The sequence below is a fragment of the Squalius cephalus genome, assembly GCF_949319135.1.
Source record: "Squalius cephalus genome assembly, chromosome: 17".
NCBI classification, from domain to species: Eukaryota; Metazoa; Chordata; class Actinopteri; order Cypriniformes; family Leuciscidae; genus Squalius; species Squalius cephalus.
In genome coordinates, this window is record NC_137138.1 from 30,502,132 (window position 1) to 30,515,764 (window position 13,633).

A 13,633-nucleotide genomic window follows, 5' to 3' on the forward strand; every position below is an offset into this window, starting at 1 on the left:
TGTGTGTGTGTGCGTGCGTGTTATAGTAAATATAGTAAATTTATAACATAAATTTGATGTTAATGAATGCATAATATATTACAGCAAGTTTTAAAAAGACAGCAACATTTACTCATGTGCTGTTTTTTAGAAGGAAAATGATCCCATTATAAGAATAAAAGAGTACATTTTGAGTCAATAATTTTTTTTTATTATTTAAATGACGGCATGAAATTATTTTATATTATTTCCATAATTAATTTTTGTTGATTTTGTTTAGTTAATGCAGCCCTATTTTTGTTACACTGCATATAAAGCTAAATATAGAGAAAAGCACTAAACTATAATAAGGAATAAATGACTGAATGAGATATGTTACTCTCTCACCAGAGTGGCCAGTCACCACCAGCAGAATCTGATGACAGTCGCTAACCTCGGCGTAGTGTTCGGCCCTACACTTCTGAGGCCTCAGGAAGAGACCGTAGCAGCGATCATGGACATCAAGTTCCAGAACATTGTGGTAGAAATCCTGATCGAGAACCATGAACGGGTATGTTTTTTATTCCCAGCTAACAATTTTGAGTTCCCAGAACGTTCTGGAAACGTTAACGTTCTCTGTTGGTTAGCCAGGAAAGTTTTCTTCACGTAAATATAACGTTCCCCTAACCTTCCCAGTAAGTTCTCCAAACGGTCCCAGTAGGTTTTCCTAACCTCTTTACTCTGATATCATTTACCCTGCTGTACGTCAGTAATCATCCAGCACTGCTGTGTCCCATGATGTAGTATAAGCGGCATAGGATGGATGGATGGATGGACATCAGTAATCAGTATAGCCTACTACTGTCTTGTTTTGATCTATTGTTTAACCAATAGGAATAATCCAAGCACATAAATCATTATATAGAGGATTAAATAAGATTTTGTAAAGATGAGATGTAGTCACAATTGCGAGAAATACAATTTCTGTCAATTTTGACTTTATGACACGCAATTGCGAGTTTATATTTTGCAATCCTGACATCTTTTCTCAGAGTTGTGAGTTATAAAGTCCATTTCTAAAGGAAAAAAAAACTCTGTACTGAAGGACTTTTTTCCTCAGAATTGCGAAGAATCTCCCAATTGTGTGTTATAAAGTCAAAATTGCGAGATATAAACATGCATTTCTGAGAAAAAAAGTCAGAATTGCGAGTTTATATCTCACAATTCTTTATAACACGCAAATGCAACATTATATCACGCAATTCTAAGATAAAAAGTCAGAATTGCAAGATATAAACTCGCAATTGTGAGAAAAAAAGTCAGAATTGTGAGATAAAAAGTCGCAATTACCTTTTTTATTTATTTTTTTATTCTGAGTCGGAAACAAGCTTCCATAATTATTTTACTTCAAATAGGATAACATTACATCATTTCTTACCACTGGATTGAGCAGTTTAGCTGGACATACTTTTTTTTTTTTTGGTCAGTAAACATGATTTTCTCTTCAATTAGACGTGTTAAATCTCTCTGATATCTCTATTTACTCTCGTATGTATGTATGTATGTATGTTAATTATAAGTAATTATTCAATAAAGAGATCGATAAACATGTTAGTCAGAATTGCGAGTTTATATCTCGCGAGCCACCGTCAGTAAAACGAAATGACCGTTAATTTTTTAATTACTCAAGTTGGTGTGGCTTTCTGTGAAAGACAAACGGCTTAATATTTTTAGCTATGAAATTGGATTTATCTGATCATTATAATGCGTTTGACTGATCTAATTTCTACTCTTTATTAAAAGCTGTATTCAACTAATTTCATTTCATGTAATTCTGCAAAATATAGTTTATGGTTATGAAAAATGACACATTTCTGCATTAGAATAATCTCTGTATTGGTCATCTCACAAGTTTACATAGTTATGAAAATAAAACATAAATAACCTGCAAGGAACCTTCTCTTTAGAACCTCCCTGCTACGTTCTGGGAGTTACAAAAAAACATACAGAGCACGTTGCTAGAACGTTATTTGGTTCCAAAAAACATACAAATGGGAACCAAATGGGAACGTTGGGGGAACGTTCTGTGTTTACTGGGTTGCTTGAGCTAGCTGACCAGAATAGCCAGTCATTTACTATGAAACTTGGGTTAAGCATGTTTCTTTCTTTTGAACCTTTGGTGATGATCTCCACAGCTAATGATTTAAATGGCTCATTAGATTGTTTTTATCAATTTGTCACCGTATTCACCCTAAAGGTGCTCACACCAAAGTGTGAAAGAAGGATGTAATTCTTCTGTTAAAGGAGGCGACACTGATTCAGCAGTGAGACCCTTTTTAAGGGGCACACTCAGACCATGTTTGCTGTAACAGGTAACTTCAAAGCCAACAGGAGCTTAAGCGTAAATCAGCTTAGAGTAGTTGCCATGGCAACATGCAAATCGGCTCATGGCTGATTCCTCAAGATGACCCCACAGTCACATGACATAGAGCCACTCCCCCCTGCCTGAAGAGGTGAAGTGGCCAGGGTAAGTTTTAAGATCAAGGCTGTCACCACGTCCTGTGCATTTAACCTTCCCATGTCTCGTCCCCATAAAGACATGGCACGTGCTTTTTGTTACTCTGTGAATGAGGTTAACCTGTAATGAATCCTGCAAGCATTGTAGGCTACCTATCCTATATCTGTCAGCATATATACACAGTTATGTACAGCAGGAAACAAACAGTAAACTGACTGTAACATAAACCTGATCCTCAAAAAGCTTTTCATTTACAAACACGTAATAGACTCTTTGCATACAAACTTGTGACCTTCATTCATTTTGTGTCTCAAGAGAAAGGGATTTTTTCTCAGCATTCTTAATAGCATAGTTCACCAAAGAAATTATATTTTGGCATCTTCTACTCAATCTTATGTTGTTCCACAGTCATTTGACCCCCTCATATGAAATTTTACAGAATGCCCAAACTGTTCTTTTTCCTTGTATGCATTCACTGAGACCAGAATAAAATGTAAAATCCCTCTGTCTATTTTCTTAATGCATTTTTTTGGTTCATTTGTTCGATTAAAAAACATATTTAGTTATTTAGTGTGCTTAAAGGGATAGTTCACGCCAACACCATGTCCTAACCAGATGCAACGCCGCGACACGTGATAAAAAGTATCTTTTTCATGTTAATCAGAGTTTTTGTCCCAACTAGCCACGACGTCGACACGAGATGATTCTATTTTAGAAACGGTTTCTATTTCTCTGTGACATCGCGGCTAAAACAACAACACAAAGTATGATAATCGCAGATACTGTTTATGTGCTTTCTTTAATGTTACAGTTTTTCCTCAATCGATCTGACACATTTCTCCAAACTCAGGTCACTGTTCTCAAAACAGTTAACACAGTAATCTAAACACGTACATTTTCCTTCATTTCATGTACATTACAAATCACATGCATCACACTGTGCACAAAATTCTCAAATGTTTTCACAGTAGTTCATACAGCCAACCAAACTTTAATATATCAGGAAAAAACAATTGCAGCTTTTTTAACTGGTTTTACAAAAATCACAGTCATTTGTGCACCATTTTTCCAAACACACACACACAAAAAACTCTTATTTGTTAAATTCTCAGTTGTACTTGGAATGTTCTCAATTAGCCCCAAATAAATATCTGCTGAGTTAGTGCTAAGTTATGTATCTGCACACAACACAGTGCAAATTTCCTAATTGTTTACATAGCTATCTCAATTACAAAAACTATAAAAAGGGAAAGGAAAAACAACAACAAAAAAAAAGAAAATTGGGAAAAGGACGAGGTGTAAAGCCGCGTTTCCACCGAAATTACCCAGAACAATTTGTCCGGGGAACTTTTTGTCCCCCAGACCTGTTGCTGTCTGCGTTTCCATCGTGGTCTAAAGTACTGTGAAGATTAGTCCGGTGACGTAGGACTGCTCTCTACTTTACAGTTCCCGCTGGATTTCATCCTCTGAATTTAAGCTTTATAAAGCCTGAACCTCGTCGTCTGCCCATCGGTCATATTTTTTAAACTCCATTGTTGATTCGAATAGCAAACAACTCTTACTGCACGCACCGCAACTGTCTTCTAAAACCACACCGGAAAGTTCCTGAACTTTGAAAAAGTACTACCTCGTGAGCAGGGACTTTCTGAGGGGGAAATTTTAACCAGGACTTCATTTAGACCCTTGTTCCTGTGGTCAAAACACACCAAATTACCACCCCAAAGTCCCTAGTGTCTGGGGAAAGTTCCTGCGGTGGAAATGGTGCTTAAGGTGAGAGGTTTTGGAGAGGATAGAGAAAGGGTAATATTGAGAGGGAGAGGAACAGTGGAAGAGGTAGGAAGAGATGAGGGGAATAGAGCAAGAAGAGTTGAGGATGTAGGAAGAGGGAGAAGAGATGGTAGAGTGGAAGGCAATGGTTTTAGTAGAAGGAGCAAGAGAAGAACATATAAGAAGACATGTACTGAGAGGAAGGGGAGAGCAAGGTGTAATAGGAGGGAGGAGAGGTAGAAGGATAGGATACAGACAGGTTTCAAATGAAATCAGAGCCAACCTAATTGACCATGATATAAATTATGGTCTTTCCTTGAGAGAAGCTGGAAAAGAGTTCAGCCCAATATAAACATTGTGCCACCGTCTTGGACGGTGAGAGCGGCGAGGAGAGTTGAAGTCAGGTCAACTTTAAACAATCTCTGTTACCTTAAATTATACGCTTATCTCTGTAAAGCTGCTTTGAAACAATCTACATTGTTATAAGCGCTATATAAATGAAGACGACTGACGTTATGGTAATGAGCTATGACGCGGTTCGGCGGCAACCAATCAGAAAGTAGAAGTCCTCCGCTTGAGAGGATTCCAGAGAGAGCAAGTAAACTTTGTTTCCGACCACATTAGTTCCCAAGCAAAATGGAGGAGAGGTTGATCATGTGAATTTGATAAGAAGATGTGCAACACTATTTATAGGCAACATTTTCGTGCTAGAACGCTTGTTTTTCAGCGGGAATTCAATGAATTTGCTCAAATCAACACCGAACAATTGCATTAAGGTTACAGTCAACCTGTAACGTAGGCTGCACACAAATTAATGTTAATTAAAGACCAAATTTGCGTCAAAATGCTTGTTTGCTTTGCGGCCCCTTTAAATAAAGTTTGCAAAACCAAGCATTCGATCTACGTCAGAGCGTCCAGGAATCTTTCTTTGGCGTGGTTGGCAGGGCAGCGAACGCGAATTTTGACGTACTCGCCGGCGGCGGTGTGAACACAGAGTAAGGCTTTTTTGAAATTCAATGAAATACACTTTCCGCAGGGTGATCAGGAACAAATTGAGCGAAATTGTGTGACCCGTGAAAATATAGCCTATGCTGTGATGTTGATGAAATTCTTTGACCAGATGTAAATGAGAGGCAAGATCTGTAAAGTTCATTGATTCAATTATTGCAGTGCATTTATTTATTTACTTATTTATTTTATTTTATTTTTTGGGGGCGAAAGCTCATTGTTATACAACTAAACTCGTCATTGAAGAAATTTGAATAACATGATTAAAGAACATGAAAAACATATATATATATATATTAGGGCTGTCAAAAGATTAATCGCGATTAATCGCATCCAAAATAAAAGTTTGTGTTTACATAATATGTGTGTACTGTGTATAATTATTTTGTATATATAAATACACACACATGCATGTATATATTTAAGAAATATTTGCATACATATACTGTATATATATTTATATAGTTTATATTATATATAAATATAATTTTTTTTATATATAAATAACACATTTTTCTTAAATATATACATGCATGTGTGTGTATTTATATATACAAATTTAATTATACACAGTACACACACATATATTATTAAAAACAAACTTTTATTTTGGATGCGATTAATCGCGATTAATCTTTTGACAGCCCTAATATATATATATTTGTGTATCTACAGCATTAACAGCAAGCCAAAGAGGGCAAGGTTTCAACTGAACTATGCATATTCATTTTATGCAATTATGTTATGTTCTTGCTTCATCAATGCAACAAGTCAAGTCTAGTCACATTTATTTATATAGCGCTTTTTAAAATACAGATTGTTTCAAAGCAGCTTTACAGAGATAACAGGAAAATAATGCAAAATTTTGTTTCCAGGAGAAAATAGAGTTACAGTCCAGCTTAAGTAGGTTCAGTGATGTTTCATTTTTGTTTTTAAAAAAATTATTAATTTAGTTAATTTATATATATATAGCCGCTCTGGAGTAAACCGTGATGTCATCGTCCAGCTCAGTTCAGTCCTTGTATAATAGTGTCAAGACAGGCAGATCAATATCATTGTTGAATATTAAATTAAATGTTAAATTTAATGTCAATAATTTAATTCACGTTCTTAAATGAGCGAGGTTTTCTAGAATATTTCAACTGCTCATGGTATGATGCATTTTAGTGATGGCCAAATGGCACTTTAAACTCAGTCAGATCTATAAAATTAGTATTCATATTTACAAGTTATTATATACATAATTATATACATTATATACATAATCATGATGATATATTAAACTCCCCGTAATTCTCTCCTTGACAGCACAAAATTTAATTTATATAAACTTTTCATCCACAGTTATTGCCTTTCTTTGTTAATGTCATTACTATCAAACTTTTTAATTGCATAGAGGTATAAGGTATATTCTCCCAGGATCAGTAGCAGCATTTCAGTCTGTTCTATTTTTGTGCAGACACTCATCCCATCATTGTGGCTCTCTGACATCTTTATGCTGATTTGAATTTCCTCTCGGCTCTGCAGATTTTCAAAGACATGCCAGTGTCTGGAGGAGGGCAGGGCAACACCCAGCTCAACCTGCCCAGGCGGAGAAGTGCAGACAGCAAGGCCCCGTCCTGCAGTGAGAGACCCCTCACGCTTTTCCCCACACCCACATTCTCAGAGAAAGACAAAGGTACGTGCTTTCTTTAAAATATAAAAAATTATAGTTCTTTAGAACTAAAAATAATGCTAGAATGCATGACTCTGTACATGACCTTCATGTCTCTGTAGCCAGTTCTATTACATCCCGGTCAACACGCCTCCATATGGGTCAGCCTTGCTAGAGGGCAAGCTGTCAGGAGATCGTATTTCAAATTAAACATGCTCCACCTGAGCAAAATTAGGACTGTCAAATTAAAATTCGAATTTCGAATATTATTTCAAAAACATGAAAACCCAACAACAACACTTACATCATCATCATCATCATTGCATATCGTGCACCACTGATAAGGCTGCCTGTCTAACTGAACTTATGCCTTTTAAATTGAAATATAATTCAAATATTAGTCATATTTAAGTATGAAATTTAGAGGATCTTTCAGATTCTGAGCTGGATAAAGATACTTCCCAGGCCTCAGATCCAGCACCTCTTGATCCATCAGATAAAGCTGTGATTTCTAGGCCAGCAGAGCGAGCTCAAGTGCCGGTTTTGGCAGTACCAACGACATCTGCTTTTGTTAGAGGTTCCCATCGTCAGAAATCCGAAGGGCTGAAGAGCTACAGTCTTCCTGGAAGGCACCACTAGCGCTAACGCCTTACCCAAAACACAGTTAGTTAATGTGTCGGGGCCGGATAGCTGTGGCCTTGCCGCAGTGCCTCTGGTGGGACCTACATTTGGTATGTTGGCTGGAGCAACCGCAGGAGCACATAGAGACAAAATCATCCAGACAAGTGCAGCAGGGCTGTGGATGTTCAGCTGTGTAAAGCTTATCAGGCATCAGCTTTAGCGGCAAGGCTTTCAGGCACAAGTTTCCAGTCCATGGCTTCAGTGTTCCTAGCACGCCGCCAGGTTTGGTTATCAGAAGCAAATGTTTCTGACCAGGATTGTGCAACAGTGGTGGCTGCCCCAGTTGTACCAGGGGAGGTTTTTGGCCCATCATCAGGAGCAGCCCTGGAACAGGCACGGAAAGCAAGGGAGTTAACTTATGCAGTGCGACAGATGGGGCAAATGGGACTGTTTTTGGCAACAGGAGGCTGGGGTCGTTCAACCTCATCTGTCCAAGACTGGGGAGGTTCACAGCGTACTTTGACCCAGAGTTCCTTGGCAAACCGGAGGAGGGACAATCACCACTCTTTTTGCCAGCAGCAGCCAACAAAGCAGCTAGAAATGCAACTGTTAGGATCCCTGGGTACTCAATACCCTAAGATGGAACCAAGCCACCAGATTACCAGGGTATTGTTCCAACAGTCTAAAATGGAAATGCGGAGTGCAAATCTCTCTCGACAGAGATCTCAACACGGAAAAGAGCAATGACACTCCTGCCCTCAGAGTCAGTAGGGCAGGGGTTTTATTTCTTACTACTTTCTAATTTCAAAGAAGGATGAAGACTGGCGTTCCATCTTTAATCTGAAACGGTTCAATTGGTCTTTAAAACGTCTACCTTTTCGACTGTTGAACCTGTCAACCCTCTTTACGAGCATAAGACAAGGGGGACTGGTTCACTACAGTGGAATTCTGTGATACATTTGTTCACATTCCCATCCACAGAGATCACAGAAAGTACCTCTGTTTTTTCTTTCAAGACAGCTTGTAAGAACTTTGCTTTTGAACTGTCTCTGGCTCCTCAAATTTTTACCAAGTACATGGATGCAGCACTCATTCCTCTCCGTTGGCAGGGAATTTACATCATAAATTACTTGGACGATTGGCTGATATGTGCCTAAACCAAACAAGCGAGGAGCGACACAAAAGACTAGGCTTGATGTTGAACGAATAGAAGAGCTGGCTTACTCCATGCAGAATACTATCACATCTGGGCTTAGCTCTGGACTCAATGACCATGAGAGCCTGTCTTTCCATCTGGAATAACTACCCAGTTAGAGGCAGCAGGTAGGCCTCTTGGGCAGGAGTTCATATAAACCTGCTGGAAATTGAGGCTGTGTATCAAGCCTTGATGCATTTTCTCCCGGACCCGGGGAGAAAACATGTCATTGTGCGCACAGACAGTTCCACAGTGCTGTACTACATAAACCTGTACCACATAACCACTAATTCTCAATCTCTTCATGGCAAGGCCTGAGAGCTCCTCTTATGGGTGCATACAAAATGGTATTTTCCCCTACATCCCTACATTTACCCTACATCTTCCAGTGGTGGGCAATGTGGCAGCTGACCTCCTACCCAGGAGAATAGCAGCTGCACCCAGAGATTGTGCAAGTCATTTGGGCTCAATTCATAAGGGCTCAGATGGATCTCTTTGCCTCTTAGAAGACTACTAACTGTCCCCTACGGTACTCAATGGTGGGACAGAAGGGGACACTGAAGGGCAGCACTAAATAAAAAAATAAATAAAAATAAAAAATCTTTAAACAAAACAAGGAAAATGTACACATCTTTATCCTGTTCCTGTTTAAAAACGTTTTTACCCCCTGGCTTTTAATGCATTGTTTCTCCTTCTGGAGCATCAGTGAATGTTTGCAGCTTTTGTAATAGTTGAGTATGAGTCCCTCAGTTGACCTCAGTGTGAAAAGATGGATCTCAAATTCATACAGTCACTACTGGAAAGGGTTCAAATAGGGCTGCACAATATATAGAAATGATCGAAATATTGCAAATGTATATATCGTGATATGAATATCGCAATGCCTTGCAATAACTGTGGTCATGAGCAAACGACAAAGAGAAAATCACTTACTGCTCTTGGCTGAATAACTTTTGTAGCTTTAATAAGCATCAGTGTATATTTAATTCATACAGTGAAAACTAAGCAGTGTTTTATTTTTACATTTGATTATTCAGTTTCTGTTGTTAAATAAACCTAATGTAGGATAACCTGAAACCCTAAACCCCGTGGTTTATACTGATGTTAAAATATGTAAAATATGATGTTCTTTTATTAACTATTAACTTCTTATGCTACAGTAAAACACTGCTGTTCACTTTCAGAAGTTGTAGGGATGTGTTCTTGTTACAAAAATAATGTGAAACACGTATGTAGGTTATATAATTTTAAATATTTTAAAGATCATTTAAGTTTATTTTACACACTTTAAGCATTATCATATCGCTTATCGAATATCACATTATTTAATGAGTTATCGCATATCGCATTTTTCTTCAATATCGTGCAGCCCTAGGTTCAAATATGCAAAAGATTATACGTCCGCGATAATTAATGCGACGATACATCCGCGATAATTAATGCGATATGGCTCAGCTTGTCAGTTAACTACGGCTCTGTGTAGTAAATGCCGCTCCATCTGAAAGCAGGTGATGGAGATTTACTACTAATCAAGGTACCGGCTTTACTGACGAGATGCGCCTAACAATGTCATGCGATATATCGCCCAGCCCTAGTTCGAGGTCTTTTGGGAAATTGTTGTGCTATAAATGACAATGGAATCAATTATTGAAATAGTTTCGGGTTTCAAGTTGGCACACCTACAGTATGACCAGACACCAACCTGTTCGCAATTACTAAAAAATGCTGCCAACCCCTTCTGGGCATGTGACGAATGAACTAGTCCACAAATATTAGATTCCATTTAGTTATTGTCTAAAGACATGAGTCACTAGAAGTGTAACTTGAATTGCTTATTGAAATACAAACCACATAAAAAATGCAAACCACTAGATCCCGCCTGGCCATGTTTTAGCCACAGGCTGGAGTAATTATATTAGCATACCATTAACTTTTCATTAGGATAACAACATTTTTGCTTTTCCATCAGCAGTGGAGAAGAGGAACAGTGTGGTTGTAAACTCCAGTGCAGACTCAGTAAATTGCAACAGCACACACAACTGGACTCGACTCAACAGCCTGCCCACTGGAGACGGAGATCATGATGGGCTTCAACTGGCCAAACCGAGTCAGCCTAATTCACTGTAAGTGTACAGTACATGCTTTAAAGCAAAAGTGTGTTAAATACTGTCTCCCATTCTCCTGGTTGGCTCTGTTTATTTGAGCATCCCATCCAGCCCAACAGAACAATACTGGCCAAACCAATGCCATGAGTTTGTTCAACCAACAGCAGGTAGTATTCAGTATTAGAGTATTCAAGAAACTTATTTAAAAACCATCGTTTTCAATCATCAAACCAAGCAGCTTTTTGTTGGTCAGTGCTTGTGACCAACTTGAAAATCTGTGTGTGGAACTATTTCGCCCTTACACAAAACTCCAGATCATGCAGATTCCTATTGGAATGACTGGATTTTGATAAACTAATTCATAATTGGTTTTCAGATGGCTTTGCCAGTGTAGACTAAAATAATATGCAATTTCTCCACACACATACACATTCTGTTTATCAGCATCATTATTCCAATATCAAGGGCAATAATTGACAATAATGATTTTTGTCATAATATTGCTTGTAATGAGTTTTTTTGTATTATTATTATTATTATTATTTATATACTTTATGTAGGATATTTAAAATTACATTATGCAATTGCTGTGAAAATACATTTATGCCACCTTTGAGCAGCATTGAACAGTCTATGTCAAGAAACATGCCATGACAGATGAGGCTTCTGTGTTATTTTGGCAATGCAAAAGCAAAATAGCTTTGAATTATTGGAATTAATTTACTAAATTGTAATATTTTACATAAAAAAACAACACAGAGGCATAAGATAACTATAAGGTAATTTATATATATATATATATATATATAAATAATAATAATAACTTAACAAAGTTAAAAAAGTCCCAGAAAATTACTTTTATAGGGCAAATATTGACCCTTAGGCCCTGTGTCCACCAAAGCATTTTTTCACGTGGCTGGCTTATTTTTCCAATTGTTTTTAATGGGAGCGCCGCGTTTTTTAAAATGCCAGGAGGGTAAAGAGGCGCTGAGTACTGCGTTTTCAGCTGGCTAAACGTGCTTTGGTGGACACGTGGCCTTAATGCAAAAGTTCATTTCTGACTCTGGTACATGTGACCACACCTTTAGTCAGGGTTTCTTGCACCAAAAAGTTGTCAGAATCTAGATTTACTTGACCATTTTCTCTCTGACCCGTACTGCACCTTTAAGACTTCTTTATGTAAATGACACAACTTCTTCCCATATGCAATGAGGTGCAGCAAAAATGTCGATGTTCAAAGCATAATTGAGATGTATTTTCTAAGTAGATTTGCCGCAAGATGCAGGCCGGACTTGAACCTTTGTCGCACACACAGCGAATGTGTTAACTGCTTTGCTGTTGGTTCAATGTTAGAGCATATCTACAAAATAGATAAAACATAGATCTTTTACTTCCAAAGTAAAAAAAAAAAAATCCTGAATCCTGTTTTCCATGATACATCCCCTTCAAAGCAAACATATACCCTCTCACATGGGCTGTAGTAATGATTTTCCCTGTAACCTTTCCAATCTCCTACAGCCCTTTTCCACTGTGTGCACTTTGTAAGGCACACTGTTTGAAGTATGCATCTCACTGTCTCTGGTTGGCCATGGGTCGGTAATGGATTTTTGAACCACTATCTTGGGCCCATTTTGATAGCTCTTTGCTGTGCACAGCTATGGCATGAGATGAGGGTAGTTTTTTTAATGCTGCTGCTCTGCAGCATAAGCAGATACGGAGCAGAAATATAAAAAGTCCCCATGTTCTCAAGATCTTGATCTCAGTGAAACACACTTATTGCTTTGCTTTTTTTGGAAACCGATTAGAAATATAAATGCAAGCAATTTTCACAAAAATTGTACTCTGCTGACTGTGTAGTTTAGTCAGCCTAAACTTTTTGAAAAATGTTTTATGTTGTTAGTGGTGTTTGATAAGGCAAGCATTTCTACATGCGTTGTACATACGTTGGATAACATAAGTTTGGTGTGTATCTTATAATGCACTGTTTGTGCTACAGATATGAATATATCAAGCCAAGTCACCTCTATTCATATAGCACTTTATACAAAACAGATTGTTTCAAAGCAGCTTTACAGTGATAACAGGAAAATGATGATGATATTGGCTGTTGTTCAGCTGAAGTCAGTTCAGTGTTGATTCAGTTCCATTGTAAAGATCATCAATTATTAAAGCAGTTCTGCAAAAATCTAATGTCGTTTTCCAGCTCAGTTCAGTTCTCACACAACAGCGTCAGTACAGTCAGATCAATAATATTTTTGAATATTAAGTGTCCCCAACTAAGCAAGCCAGAGGCCACAGTGGCGAGGAACCCAAACTCCATCGGGTGACAATGGAGAAAAAAAGCCCCGGGAGAAACCAGGCTCAATCAGGGGATCAGTTTGGATGTGACTATGATTCAGGCTGCATCACAAGTCAGAATTCAGAGCAGGATTGATAGCATTCAAATATTCATCCAAGTTCTTTAGCCTCAAAATCGATTTCTCAAATTCATGTGCCTTGTTGGAGAAAGGTTTGTCATTGCTTACTAGTGATTATTATTATTATTATTTATTTTTGTTGTGTTGTTTGCCTGGTGGATATAAGACAGGTAAAGAAATCCCCTTGATTAACATTGAAAGAGGGTTTCAAGCCATAACTAGAGACCAGAATATCATATGACCAGAAACTCGTACTTAAGAGTCTTGAGAACAGTGTGTTCAAAGATCACTTCCATTATTCATTGCTATCAGGATGTGAAGAGAGTTTCCAGAATAACAGTAAGTGTTTATAAAAAAAAATGCCTACCCTAACATTAAATTATTATTATT

General features: G+C 37.8%; 1 protein-coding gene across 5 annotated transcripts in view; it reads left to right on the plus strand.

Annotated features, from left to right (window-relative positions):
* The window catches only part of LOC307144557 (rho GTPase-activating protein 26-like), a 120,844-nt gene that overhangs the window by 77,337 nt on the left and 29,874 nt on the right, over positions 1-13,633 (plus strand). For 2 of the 5 annotated variants that reach the window (XM_079847008.1, XM_079847010.1), the window contains exons 18-20: positions 370-529; positions 6,779-6,929; positions 10,691-10,844. In XM_079847008.1, coding sequence (XP_079703134.1) covers positions 370-529; positions 6,779-6,929; positions 10,691-10,844 — 465 coding nt within the window. Of the gene's footprint in view, positions 1-369; positions 530-6,778; positions 6,930-10,690; positions 10,851-13,633 lie in introns of all 5 variants that reach the window. The other 3 variants (XM_079847009.1, XM_079847011.1, XM_079847012.1) reach the window with 2 other exon arrangements.